This window comes from Oncorhynchus mykiss, chromosome 12, assembly GCF_057628025.1.
Source record: "Oncorhynchus mykiss isolate SJ-2025 chromosome 12, ASM5762802v1, whole genome shotgun sequence".
Taxonomy (NCBI): Eukaryota; Metazoa; Chordata; class Actinopteri; order Salmoniformes; family Salmonidae; genus Oncorhynchus; species Oncorhynchus mykiss.
In genome coordinates, this window is record NC_143033.1 from 89097439 (window position 1) to 89112321 (window position 14883).

The 14883-nt window shown below is 42.6% G+C and overlaps 2 protein-coding genes across 3 annotated transcripts in view; one reads left to right on the forward strand and one right to left on the reverse strand.

The window, feature by feature from the left end:
• Positions 1-14883, reverse strand: part of LOC110511897 (luc7-like protein 3) — a 383846-nt gene that overhangs the window by 197765 nt on the left and 171198 nt on the right. The window lies entirely within an intron of this gene.
• The window catches only part of LOC110538728 (voltage-dependent T-type calcium channel subunit alpha-1I), a 154595-nt gene that overhangs the window by 26334 nt on the left and 113378 nt on the right, over positions 1-14883 (forward strand). Inside the window, exons 3-4 of one of the 2 annotated variants that reach the window (XM_090193955.1) lie at positions 5025-5122; positions 10425-10584. In XM_090193955.1, the coding sequence (XP_090050081.1) occupies positions 5025-5122; positions 10425-10584 (258 nt within the window). Of the gene's footprint in view, positions 1-4993; positions 5123-10424; positions 10585-14883 lie in introns of those variants that run through there. The other variant, XM_090193953.1, reaches the window with a different exon arrangement.

The following is a 14883-nucleotide window of genomic DNA, read 5'->3' on the forward strand; positions in this document are numbered from 1 at the left end:
TCTCTGTCTCTCTCTCTCTCTCTCTCTCGCTGTCCTTCCTTCCTTCCTTCCTTCCTTCCTTCCTTCCTTCCTTCCTTCCTTCCTTCCTTCTCTCTCTCTCTCTCTCTCTCTCTCTCTTTCTTGTGGCAACAGGTCACAAATCTTAATGCTGTGATTGCACACTGTGGTATTTCACCCATTAGATATGGGAGTTAATCAAAAATTATTTGTGGGTCTGTGTAATCTGAGGGAAATACAGTTGAAGTCTGAAGTTTACATACATTTAGGTTGGAGTCATTAAAACTTGTTTTTCAACCACCCCACAAATTTCTTGTTAACAAACTATAGTTTTGGCAAGTTGGTTAGGACATCTACTTTGTGCATGATGCAAGGAATTTTTCAAAAAATTGTTTACAGACAGATTATTTCACTAACAATTCACTGTATTCCAGTGGGTCAGAAGTTTACATACACTAAGTTGACTGTGCATTTAAACAGCTTGGAAAATTCCAGAAAATTATAGCATGGCTTTAGAAGCTTCTGATAGGCTAATTAACATAATTTGAGTCCATTGGAGGTGTGCCTGTCGATATATTTCAAAGCCTATCTTCAAACTCAGTGCCTCTTTGCTTGACATCATGGGAAATCAAAAGAAATCAGCCAAGACCTCAAAGAAAAATTGTAGACCTCCACAGGTCTGGTTCATCCTTGGGAGCAATTTCCAAATGCCTGAAGGTACCACGTTCATCTGTACAAACAATAGTACGCAAGTATAAACACCATGGGACCACACAGCCGTCATACCGCTCAGGAAGGAGACACGTTCTGTCTCCTAGAGATGAAGGTACTTTGGTGCAAAAAGTGCAAATCAATCCCAGAACAACAGTAAAGGACCTTGTGAAGATGCTGGAGGAAACAGGTACAAAAGTATCTGTATCCACAGTAAAACGAGTCCTATATCAACATAACCCAGCAAGGAAGAAGCCACTGCTCCAAAACCGCCATAAAAAAAGCCAAACTACAGTTTGCAACTGCATATGAGGACAAAGATAGTACTTTTGGAGAAATGTCCTCTGGTCTGATGAAACAAAAATAGAACTGTTTGGCCATAATGACCATCGCTATGTTTGGAGGAAAAAGGGGGAGGCTTGCAAGCCGAAGAACACCATCCCAACTATGAAGCACGAGGGTGGCAGCATCATGTTGTGGGGGTGCTTTGCTGCAAGTGCACTTGCTGGTGCACTTCACAAAATAGATGGTATCATAAGGGAGGGAAATTATGTGGATATATTGAAGCAACATCTCAAGACATCAGTCAGGAAGTTGAAGCTTGGTTGCAAATGGGTCTTCCAAATGGACAATGACCCCAAGCATACTTCCAAAGTTGTGGCAAAATGGCTTAAGGACAACAAAGTCAAGGTATTGGAGTGGCCATCACAAACCCTGACCTCAATCCTATAGAAAATGTGTGGGCAGAACTGAAAAAGTGTGTGCGAGTAAGGAGGCCTACAAACCTGACTCAGTTACACCAGCTCTGTCAGGAGGAATGGGCCAAAATTCACCCAACTTATTATGGGAAGTTTGTGCAATCCTACCCGAAACGTTTGACCCAAGTTAAACAATTTAAATGCAATGCTACCAAATACTAATTGAGTGTATGTCAACTTCTGACCCACTGGGAATGTGATGAAAGAAATAAAAGCTGAAATAAATCATTCTCTTGATTATTTTTCGGACATTTCGCATTCTTAAAATAAAGTGGTGATCCTAACTGACCTAAGGCAGTGATTGTTTACTAGAATTAAATGTCAGGAATTGTGAAAAACTGAGTTTAAATGTATTTGGCTAAGGTGTATGTAAACTTCCGACTTCAACTGTATGTGTATCAAATATGGTCATACATTTGGCAGGAGGTTAGGAAATGCAGCTCATTTCCACCTCATTTTGTGGGCAGTGTGTAACGGTTTTCTTTAGGTGAAGTAGAGGCGGACCAAAATGCAGCGTGGTTGTTATTCATTGTACTTTAATAAAGAAACTGTACACGAATAAACTAACAAAACAACAAACGTGCGAAAACCTAAAACAGTCCTATCTGGTGCAAAACACAGAGACAGGAACAATCACCCACAAACACACAGTGAAACCCAGGCTACCTAAGTATGATTCTCAATCAGAGACAACTACTGACACCTGCCTCTGATTGAGAACCATACTAGGCCGAAACATAGAAATACCCAAAACCTAGAAAAACAAACATAGACTGCCCACCCAACTCACGCCTTGACCATACTAAATAAATACAAAACAAAGGAAATAAAAGTCAGAACGTGACACAGTGTGCACATATCCTGTCTTCTCTCACCTACGGCGACCTTTCTCAATAACAAGGCTATGCTCAATGAGTCTGTACATAGTCAAAGCTTTCCTTAATTTTGGGTCAGTCACAGTGGTCAGGTATTCGGCCAAATATCAATCTAGTTTGCTTTGAATTTTTGATAATTCTTTCCAATAGTCAAGTAATTATCTTTTTGTTTTCTCATGATTTGGTTGGGTCTAATTGTATTGCTGTCCAGGGGATCTGTGGGGTGTGTTTGTGTTTGTGTTTGTGAATAGAGCCCCTTACCAGCTTGCTTAGGGGACTCTTCTCCAGGTTCATCTCTCTGTAGGTGATGGCTTTGTTATGGAAGGTTTAGGAAACGCTTCCTTTTAGGTTGTTGTCGAATTTAACGTCTCTTTTCTGGATTTTGATAATTAGCGGGTATCGGACTAATTCTGCTCTGCATATATTATTTGCTGTTTTACACGGAGGGTATTTTTTGCAGAATGATGCATGCAGAGTCTTAATTTGGTGTTTGTCCTATTTTGTGAATTCTTGGTTGGTGAGCAGACCCCAGACTTCACAACCATAAAGGGCAATGGGTTCTGTAACTGATTCAAGTATTTTTTGCCTGATCCTAATTGGTATGTCAAATGTTATGTTCCTTTTGATGGCATAGAAGGCCCCATCTTGCCTTGTTTCTCAGATCGTTCACAGCTTTGTGGAAGTTACCTGTGGCGCTGATGTTTAGGCCGAGGTATGTATCGTTTTTTGTGTGGTCTAGGGCAACGGTGTCTAGATGGAATTTGTATTTGTGGTCCTGGGGACTGGACCTTTTTTGGAACGCCATTATTTTGTTTTTCTGAGATTCACTGTCAGGGCCCAGGTCTGACAGAATCTGTGCAGAAGATCTAGGTGCTGCTGTAGGCCCTACTTGGTTGGGGACAGAAGCACCAGATCATCAGCAAACAGTAGACATTTGACTTCAGATTCTAGTAGGGTGAGGCCTGGTGCTGCAGACTGTTCTAGTGCCCTTGCCAATTTGTTTATATATACATGTTGAAGAGGGTGGGGCTTAAGCTGCACCCCTGTCTCACCCCACAGGCCTGTGGAAAGAAATCAGTGTTTTTGCCCATTTTAAACAAACACGTGTTGCTTGTGCATATGGACTTTATAATGTCACATGTTTTTTCCCCCAACACCACTTTCCATCAATTTGTATAGCAGACCCTCATGATAAATTGAGTCCTTGGTTCCAAATATTGGGGAAGATGCCAGAGATGAGAATGATGTTAAAGAGTTTATTTTATATTTTATAATTTCATGTAGGATACCATCAACACCAGAGGTCTTTTTGAGTTGTAGGGTTTGTATTTTGTCCTGTAGTTCATTCAATGTAATTGGAGAATCCAGTGGGTTCTGGAAGTCTTTAATAGCTTATTCTAAGATTTGTAATTGATCAAGTATGTGTTTTTGCTGTTTGTTATTTCTTATAGGAACAAAAAGATTAGAAAAGTGGTTTACCCATACATCTCTGTTTTGGATAGATAACTCTTTGTTGTTGGTTTAGTGTTTTCCAATTTTCCCAGAAGTGGTTAGAGTCTATGGATTCTTCAATTACATTGATCTGATTACTGACCAGCTGTTCCTTCTTTTTCTGTAGTGTATTTCTGTATTGTTTTAGTGATTCACCATAGTGAAGGTGTAGACTTCTCAATTTCTTTCTTAGGTTTTAGCATTCTTCATCAAACCATTTGTCATTGTTGTTCATTTTCTTAGGTTGTCTGCTTGACATTTCTACTGTCAAGTTTACAACATCACTTTTACAGTGACATGTTTTGTCCAGGAAGTTGTTTGAAATGGATTGAATTTGTTGTGGCCTATTTGTTTTTGGTAATTTTTTACACTACTTTCCTTCCATCTATAGCATTTCTTAATATTGTGCAGGTCCCTTGGCTTCGATGCCTCATTATTTACTATTGCTCTGTCCAGGTAGACTGTGATCTTTCTGTGATCTGATAGGGGTGTTAGTGGGCTGACTGTGAACACTGAGAGACTCTGGGTTGAGGTCAGTGATAAAGTCATCTACAGTATTACTGCCAAGAGATGAGCTGTAGGTCTCTCTTTCTATGCTTCTCCACCTCTCCCTTACACTCTTTCTCTCCTTTTCATCTGTTGATACTGTGGGTACTGCAAAGATGCTCCCATAATTGTACTATTGAATTAAAATGATATAATAATTCATAGCTCTCTCCCCTCTGCCCTTCCTTCCCTCTGCTTCAAAGATACTCTGAGACAATACCTTACTGTCTGAATGAGAATAAACAATCGCTCTGATGTGAGCACATTATAAATGGGAAAACCGTATTTGCACTCATATCAGCCATTTCGGATCATGGGTTAACCCAGCAGTTCATGAGTTAACCCACGAGTTAACCCCACAGTTGCTTTGGTGCAGTGTTGTGGCAGGCTTATATCCTGAAACTGGGATGTGACCTATAGACGGATTGGAAAGGCACTCAGAGATCTTGCCTGAGGGAAAGAGCCCTCTTGGGCCTTGTTGTATATGGATGGATTTAAAATGAGATTCTGTAGAACAAATGGGAACTGAGAACGTGTCAGTGAGTCATATGTACAGTAAATGCTCTCTCTCTCTCACACACACACACACGCACACATATACACACACACAGTTCCTTGACTCCTGTGTGTGTTCCTCTCTTTGTAGGATGGTGGAGTACTCGTTGGACTTGCAGAACATCAACCTCTCAGCCATTAGGACAGTCAGGGTCCTCAGACCCCTCAAAGCCATCAACAGAGTACCCAGTGAGTTCTGTCTCGCGGTCTCTCTTTCTCTCTCTCTCTCTCTCTCTCTCTCGCTCCCTCTCGCTTTCTGTCTCTCTCAGTCTGTCTCTTTCTGTCTGTCTCTCGCTCTCTCTCTGTCTTGTTTATCTCTGTTTGTCTCTCTGTTTGTTTGTGTCTGTCACTTTCTGTCTGTCTGTCTGTTTGTGTCTGTCACTGTCTGTCTGTCTGTCTGTCTGTCTGTCTGTCTGTCTGTCTGTCTGTCTGTCTGTCTGTCACTTTCTGTCTGTCTGTCTGTCTGTCACTTTCTGTCTGTCTGTCTGTCTGTTTGTCTGTCTGTCTGTCTGTCCGTTTGTTTGTTTGCGTGTGATGTCTACACTGAGTGTACAACACATTAGGAACGTCCACTCTTTCCATGACATAGACTGACCAGGTGAATCCAGGTGAAAGCTATGATCCCTTATTGATGTAACTTGTTCAATCCGCTTCAATCAGTATAGATGAAAGGGAGGAGACAGGTTAAATAAGGATCTTGGCCTTGAGACAATTGAGACATGGATTGTGTATGTGCGCCATTCAGAGAGTGAATGGGCAAGACAAAAGATTTAAGTGCATTTGAACAGGATATGGTAGTAGGTGCCAGGCGCACCGGTTTGATTGTGTCAATAACTGCAACACTGCTGGGTTTTTCACATTCAACAGTTTCCCTTGTGTATCAAGAATGGTCCACCATCCAAAGGACATCCAGCCAACTTGACACAACTGTGGGAAGCATTGGTGTCAACATGGGCCAGCATCCCTGTGGAACACTTTCAACATCTTGTCCATGCCCAAACGAATTGAGCCTGTTCTGAGGGCAAAAGCTGGGGTGCAACTCAATATCCTAATGTTTTCTCCATTCAATCAGTACAGTCATTGTATATGTCCTTTGACTTTGCTGTGATCCTCTACTCTGTTCTGACTGCATAACCCCAGGACAGTGCTGCTTGATCTGAGCAGCCCAACTCCTATCAGATGCCCTCTACTACAACAGAGTCCCTTACAGATTTACATATCCTCCTGTAATGTAGATCACTGTTCTCTCTCTGACCCAACCCCATCCCTCTCAAATACAACTCTGTTCTCAGACAAAATTGTAAACACCTATTGATTTTCCCCTTACCTCAGACAGCTTCTAATCATCGTAAGCACCAATTAGCCCGATCAAGCGAAGGTCAGCTAATCTCTCCACTCACTTCCAGTCAGTGAAAGTGATAGCATTTATCCGCTAATGCTAACAGTGGCTAACAGTGAATAACACACAGATAGTGGTATCAGTCGGACTCAGGTAGCATTTCCTGATCTCCTCTTTACTAGAGCTAACTGACTAATAGCGGCTAACACTGATATGCATGATGTAAGCTGTAAGTGAGACAGTGTACTGAAACACAGTCAAACAGGACATGTTCCAAACAGCTGTAATCCTTATCCTTGCATCCTTTACTTGTTTCCTTTCCTTTCCCCCAGAGCTAACAGCCTAATGGGCTAAGCTAATGGCAAAGAAACACAGATCATTGCTAACGCTAATGGACTAGTGGTGTGGAAACCGAGAGACACAGAGAGGTGTGCTGGAGTCATCTGTCTGCAGGTACATTAAGTGAGTGCAGGTGTTCTATGGCACAGTCTGTCTCTAATGAGAATTATTGGCGGGTAGAGAAACCAGTATTTATAAACACATAAAACACACACACACCACACACACACACACACCTCCAACTCGCCTCTCTCTGTGATGAGAATTAGTGAAGACATTACTCTCTCGTCTGGTCCATTACACACACACAGATTAATCCTAGCACTAATTACCTGGGAAAACAGTTTTCCTTGAGTGCTGACGATAATTCCCATTCTAATTCCCATTCCCATTCTGAAGCGTTGAAGACTCTGCTCCCTTATCAATGTTTCAGTGGGTGTTGCCACCGGGGTAACTCATTAAATATGAATGGTAATTGAATTAGTGCATGTCATTGCCTCGCTCCGCCAGCTGATAGGAAGTTGTAGGGAGGGGTGATACTGATAGTGATGTCATGTTTGGGGAACTGATATAGGCAGACTGGTGACTGGTGCACATGTGTAAACAAACGCACTAATACACATGCTGGGACACACACACACATGTACACATACATGCTGTGTGTGTGTGTGTGTGTGTGTGTGTGTGTGTGTGTGTGTGTGTGTGTGTGTGTGTGTGTGTGTGTGTGTGTGTGTGTGTGTGTGTGTGTGTGTATGTGTGTGTGTGTGTGTGTGTGTGTGTGTGTGTGTGTGTGTGAGCGCTCACTGTGTAGTATAAACATATGGTTGCACTCAGGGGAATGGATAACTGATGAGTATGTCCACAACTCCCTGCATTAGACCAGATAGGGGTGAGATACAATAGACATAAAGCAATTGCTTGACATGAGGTCATTTTGACCAAGTTAATAAACACATCAGCTGAGATTGACCCCCGTGAGACCCAATTTGTACCCTTCCTAGAAGATGCATAATAGTGTAGTCTCTCTCTCTCCCTCTCTCTCTCTCTCTCTCTCTCTCTCTCTCTCTCTCTCTCTCTCTCTCTCTCTCTCTCTCTCTCTCTCTCCAGTTGACACCCCCTCCTTCCTTTTCTCAATTTCTGGGCTATAACACCCTGTATGTAGCCAGTAACACCCTTTATGTAGCCAGCAACACCCTGTATGTAGCCAGTAACACCCTGTATGTAGCCAGTAACACCCTTTATGTAGCCAGTAACACCCTGTATGTAGCCAGTAACACCCTGTATGTAGCCAGTAACGCCCTTTATGTAGCCAGTAACACCCTGTATGTAGCCAGTAACACGCTGTATGTAGCCAGTAACACCCTTTATGTAGCCAGCAACACCCTGTATGTAGCCAGCAACGCCCTTTATGTAGCCAGTAACACCCTTTATGTAGCCAGTAACACCCTGTATGTAGCCAGTAACACCCTTTATGTAGCCAGTAACACCCTGTATGTAGCCAGTAACACCCTGTATGTAGCCAGTAACGCCCTTTATGTAGCCAGTAACACCCTGTATGTAGCCAGTAACACGCTGTATGTAGCCAGTAACACCCTTTATGTAGCCAGCAACACCCTGTATGTAGCCAGCAACGCCCTTTATGTAGCCAGTAACACCCTTTATGTAGCCAGTAACACCCTGTATGTAGCCAGTAACACCCTTTATGTAGCCAGTAACACCCTTTATGTAGCCAGCAACACCCTGTATGTAGCCAGCAACACCCTTTATGTAGCCAGCAACGCCCTTTATGTAGCCAGTAACACCCTTTATGTAGCCAGTAAGACCCTGTATGTAGCCAGTAACACCCTTTATGTAGCCAGTAACACCCTTTATGTAGCCAGTAACACCCTGTATGTAGCCAGCAACACCCTGTATGTAGCCAGTAACACCCTTTATGTAGCCAGTAACACCCTGTATGTAGCCAGTAACATGCTGTATGTAGCCAGTAACACCCTGTATGTAGCCAGTAACACCCTGTATGTAGCCAGTAACACCCTTTATGTAGCCAGTAACGCCCTTTATGTAGCCAGTAACACCATGTATGTAGTCAGTTTAACCCTGTATGCAGCCAGTAACACCATGTATGTAGTCAGTTTAACCATGTATGTAGCCAGTAACACCATGTATGTAGTCAGTTTAACCCTGTATGCAGCCAGTAACACCATGTATGTAGTCAGTTTAACCCTGTATGTAGCCAGTAACACCATGTATGTAGTCAGTATAACCCTGTATGTAGCCAGTTACACCATGTATGTAGTCAGTTTAACCCTGTATGTAGCCAGTAACACCATGTATGTAGCCAGTAATACCATGTATGTAGTCAGTTTGCCCCGTTCAAAGCCCACGTTGAAGTGGTGTTATTGAGGACGTGTGGTCCTGAGTAGGATTATGTTTTTTTACATGCAAAAGTCAATGCTTTTGATAGACATACAGTAGTTCCACTATAGGTAGACATATATTAGTTCCTCTATAGTTATACATTCATTAGTTCCACTATAGGTACACATACATTAGTTCATCTATAGGTATGTATCTGCCTCTCCCTCTTTCTTCCTCTTCCTCTTCCCCTCTCTTTTTCTCTCTCCCCGACCTCACTGTTGTACCTGGGTTGTATTAACCGCATGTGGTGTCTCTTCTCATGAAACACAGCGTGACAAACACGTGCGTACACACACACACACACACACACACACACACACACACACACACACACACACACACATACACACACACCTGTCAGTGAATCTCTCTGAGTGGTGCTTCAGTGGTTTCTGGTGTCAGTCCTTCAGAGAACTCTGCCAGTCGCCACTACTCTTCCATCAGCTGTCTTTATGTCATCATCACGGGACATATCTGCCCCATCTGCTCATGTACTAATCATGTTTCATTATGTAATCAACGTGGGTCAGGTCCAACGGTAGCCTCTCGTGTGTCATAATGCCATCACTTGGGGATATGGGATATGTGACTGGTCCACCATCCACCTATATGGACAGAAACATGTCTATGCTACTTTTGGAAGCCGGGATGTCCTGTGTTCTGTGTCCATATGTTTTGTGTCTGTCTGTGTGTTTTAGATACAGTATGTGTGTCCTGCTGTTTCTACTCAACAATATTCTCATTTATAATGCATGTGTGTGTGTGTTTGTGTATTATAATGCATGTGTGTGTGTTTGTGTATTATAATGCATGTGTGTGTGTGTATTATAATGCATGTGTGTATGTGTATTATAATGCATGTGTGTGTGTATTATAACGCACGTGTGTGTGTATTATAATGCATGTGTGTATGTGTATTATAATGTATGTGTGTGTGTGTATTATAATGCATGTATGTGTGTATTCTAATGTGTGTGTGTGTGTGTGTGTGTGTATATTATAATGCATGTGTGTGTGTATTATAATGCATGTGTGTGTGTTTGTATTATAATGTGTGTGTGTTTGTATTATAATGCATGTGTGTATTATAATGCATGTGTGTGTGTATTATAATTCATATGTGTGTGTATGTTAATGCATGTGTGTGTGTATTATAATGCATGTGTGTGTGTATTATAATGCATGTGTGTGTGTGTATTATAATGCATGTGTGTGTGTGTATTATAATGCATGTGTGTGTGTGTGTATTATAATGCATGTGTGTGTGTATTATAATGCATGTGTGTGTGTGTGTATTAAAATGCATGTGTGTGTGTATTATAATGCATGTGTGTGTGTATTATAATGCATGTGTGTGTGTGTTTGTGTATTATAATGTATGTGTGTATGTTTCAGGTATGCGTATCCTGGTGAATCTCCTCCTGGACACACTGCCCATGCTGGGAAACGTCCTCCTGCTTTGTTTCTTCGTCTTCTTCATCTTTGGCATCATCGGAGTGCAGCTGTGGGCGGGATTACTGAGGAACCGATGCTACCTCGAAGAAAACTTCACCCTGTGAGTGACGGTGTGTGTGTGTGTGTGTGTGTGTGTGTGTGTGTGTGTGTGTGTGCGTGCGTGCATTCGTTAATTTGATTGTGGTGTAATTTATTCTCAACAAGACTACCTCCTCCCAGTCAGTAGCTGTACGTGATTAAATTCCCAGTCACCTCTCCATATTCATGACCGAGATGTCACGTGAATGCCCACCCTAACCTTGTCAATGACAGAATGGCACTGTATGTGAGTGAAGTCAGTGAGTGAGTGTGTCTGTACGTGTGTGTGTGTGTGTGTGTGTGTGTGTGTGTGTGTGTGTGTGTGTGTGTGTGTGTGTGTGTGTGTGTGTGTGTGTGTGTCTGTGTGTGTCTGTGTCTGTGTGTCTGTGTGTGTGTGTGTCTGTGTGTGTGTGCTCTCCTGCTGAGGTATAATCTGATTCAGAGGGGTGTCTGTGTTCCTGACAGTGTCTCCTTCCAGAGTGTGTGTTCTCTCTATGCTGACCTCAGCTTGTATTAATCATTGGCCAGAGAGAAAGAGGACCAATGTCCAATTTAAAATAAAAAAAAATTTAACATTTAACTAGGTGTAACGTTCGTCGTTAGAATGAGACCAAGGTGCAGGGTGGTAGGCATAATGTTCTTTTAATTTTTTACATTTTAATAAAAACAATAAACAACTCAACGAACGTAAAGCTAGGGGTGCAAACCCATTCAACAACCAAAGACAAGATACCACAACAGAAAGTGGGAAAAAAGGCTGCCTAAGTATGATCCCCAATCAGAGACAACGATAGACAGGTGCCTCTGATTGGGAACCTTACTCGGCCAAAAATAAAGAAATAGAACATAGAATGCCCACCCCAAATCACACCCTGACCTAACCAAATAGAGAAATAAAACGTCTCTCTAAGGTCAGGGCGTGACACTAGGCAAGTCCTACGTGGCTGACTCTGTCCCTCAGTTAACCCGTTAACACTCCTAGTTGGAAGTCACCTTTCAGAAAGGTGTAAGATAATGCTGAAACAATATAGCCATGTCTTACTAACGTTAAACACCTTTTGCATAAATGGTGCACACTTTAAGCACTGCTAAGAGTGTGCAAATCTGTCATCAAGGTAAAGGGTGGCTTTTTTGAAGAATCTCAAATATAAAATATATTTAGACTTGTTTAACACTTTTTTGGTTACTATATGATTCCATATTATTGTTATTTCATAGTTTTTATGTTTTCACTATTATTCTGCTATGTAGAAAATAGTCAAAATAAAGAAAAACCCTGGAATGAGTAGGTGTGTCAAAACTCTTGACTGGTTCTGTATATATATATATATATGGAATTTGTACTATATGTTTAGAATATGTAAGTGCTTAAGATGCCGTTCTTTAATTATCTCTTTAATTAGTTAATTGTCCATGGCAGCTTTCAGATGGGAGCTTTAGCTTGTGTAGCAGGAAGCTCAGCTCAAGGATAGTATTAACTAATGCTAAGGGTTAGCCAGAGTGGTTGGATGCTTAATTGAAGGACCCTTGTGTATTAGCCAGGGAGTATGCTAATGGTGAGATGAGAGGTTGCAATGGGGGGTGATTAGCTGGAGTAGCTGAATGTTACAGGGGAGGACAGCACACCTCTCCTGGTTTATCTACATCTCTCTCCTCTTCCTCTACTGTCGTTGCCCTCTCTCTCCACCTCTCTTCTTCTTTTTTCCCTCCCTTTATCTTCCTCTCCTTTCTCACTCTCCCTCCCTTTATCTTCCTCTCCTTTCTCACTCTCCCTCCCTTTATTTTCCTCTCCTTTCTCACTCTCCCTCCCTTTATTTTCCTCTCTTTTCTCACTCTCCCTCCCTTTATCTTCCTCTCCTTTCTCACTCTCTCTCCCTTTATTTTCCTCTCCTTTCTCACTCTCCCTCCCTTTATCTTCCTCTCCTTTCTCACTCTCCCTCCCTTTATCTTCCTCTCCTTTCTCACTCTCTCTCCCTTTATCTTCCTCTCCTTTCTCACTCTCCCTCCCTTTATTTTCCTCTCCTTTCTCACTCTCCCTCCCTTTATTTTCATCTCTTTTCTCACTCTCCCTCCCTTTATCTTCCTCTCCTTTCTCACTCTCTCTCCCTTTATTTTCCTCTCCTTTCTCACTCTCCCTCCCTTTATCTTCCTCTCCTTTCTCACTCTCCCTCCCTTTATCTTCCTCTCCTTTCTCACTCTCTCTCCCTTTATTTTCCTCTCCTTTCTCACTCTCCCTCCCTTTATCTCCCTCTCCTTTCTCACTCTCCCTCCCTTTATCTTCCTCTCCTTTCTCACTCTCCCTCCCTTTATCTTCCTCTCCTTTCTCACTCTCTCTCCCTTTATTTTCCTCTCCTTTCTCACTCTCCCTCCCTTTCATCTCCCTTCTTGTATTACCTTTCCTTGTCATTCTCTTTCTTCCCTCCCTTTCTTTTCACCTCTCTCCCCTGATTTTTTTCTCCTTCAACCAAGCTACATCGACAGACTGCACACATCTCCATCCCTCTCTCCCACCCTCCCACCCTCCCTCCCTCCCTCCACCCATGGCTGGCAGGTGTTTTCTCAGTGGCTTGCCGCTCTGTGCTGAGCCGTGCTGATGCATGCTGTGTTGGGCTGTAGCTAGGCTCCTGGCGGTGGTCCACTTCTCATTCACGCTCCACTACCCCACAGCCTCCACTGTCTGACTCCACCACCATCTCTCCTTCTTTTTAATACCTCTCTCTCCCTCTCTCTCTCACACACTAATTCTTCCTGTTATACTGCCCCTCTCTCTTTCTTTAACTTTGTTGTACTTTCCATCATATTTATTTCTTTCTTTCTTTCTTTCTCTCTCTCTCTTTCATTCTTTCTTTCGCTCTCTCTCTGTCTCTCTGTCTCTCTCTCTCTCTCTCTCTCTCTCTGTCTCTCTCTCCCTCTCTCTCTGTCTATCTCTCTCTCTCTCTCTCTCTGTCTCTCTGTCTCTCTCTCTCTCTCTCTCTGTCTCTCTCTCTCTCTCTCTGTCTCTGTCTCTCTCTCTGTCTCTCTCTCTGTCTCTCTCTCTGTCTCTCTCTGCCTCTCTCTCCCTCTCTCTCTCTGTCGCTTTGTCTCTCTCTCCCTCTCTCTCTGTCTCTCTCTCTCTCTCTGTCTCTCTCTCTCTCTCTCTCTCTGTCTCTCTCTCCCTCTCTCCCTCTCTCTGTCTCTGTCTCTGTCTCTCTCTCTCTCTGTCTCTCTCTCTCTCTCTCTCTGTCTCTCTCTCTCTCTCTCTCTGTCTCTCTCTGTCTCTCTCTCCCTCTCTCTCTGTCTCTCCCTCTCTCTCTGTCTCTCTCTCTCTCTCTCTCTCTCTCTTAGTCTCTCTCTCTCTCTCTCTCTCTACCTCTCTCTCTCTGCCCCTCTCTCTCTCTCTCTCTCTCTCTCTCTCTATCTCTCTCTCTCTGTCTCTCTTTCTCTCTCTCTCTCTGTCTCTGTCTCTGTCTCTCTCTCTCTGTCTCTCTCTCTGTCTCTCTCTCTGTCTCTCTCTCTCTCTCTGCCTCTCTCTTTCTCTCTCTCTCTCTCTCTCTCTCTGTGTCTCTCCCTCTCTGTCTCTCTCTCTCTCTGTCTCTCTCTCTCTCTGTCTCTCTCTCTCTCAATTCAATTCAATTCAATTCAAGGGCTTTATTGGCATGGGAAACATGTGTTAACATTGCCAAAGCAAGTGAGGTAGACAACATACAAAGTGAATATATAAAGTGAAAAACAACAAAAATTAACAGTAGACATTACACATACAGAGGTTTCAAAACAGTAAAGACATTACAAATGTCATATTATATATATATATATACAGTGTTTTAACAATATACAAATGGTTAAAGGACACAAGATAAAATAAATACGCATAAATATGGGTTGTATTTACAATGGTGTGTGTTCTTCACTGGTTGCCCTTTTCTCGTGGCAACAGGTCACAAATCTTGCTGCTGTGATGGCACACTGTGGAATTTCACCCAGTAGATATGGGAGTTTTTCAAATTTGGATTTGTTTTCGAATTCTTTGTGGATCTGTGTAATCTGAGGGAAATATGTATCTCTAATATGGTCATACATTGGGCAGGAGGTTAGGAAGTGCAGCTCAGTTTCCACCTCATTTTGTGGGCAGTGAGCACATAGCCTGTCTTCTCTTGAGAGCCATGTCTGCCTACGGCGGCCTTTCTCAATAGCAAGGCTATGCTCACTGAGTCTGTACATAGTCAAAGCTTTCCTTAATTTTGGGTCAGTCACAGTGGTCAGGTATTCTGCCGCTGTGTACTCTCTGTTTAGGGCCAAATAGCATTCTAGTTTGCTCTGTTTTTTTGTTAATTCTTTCCAA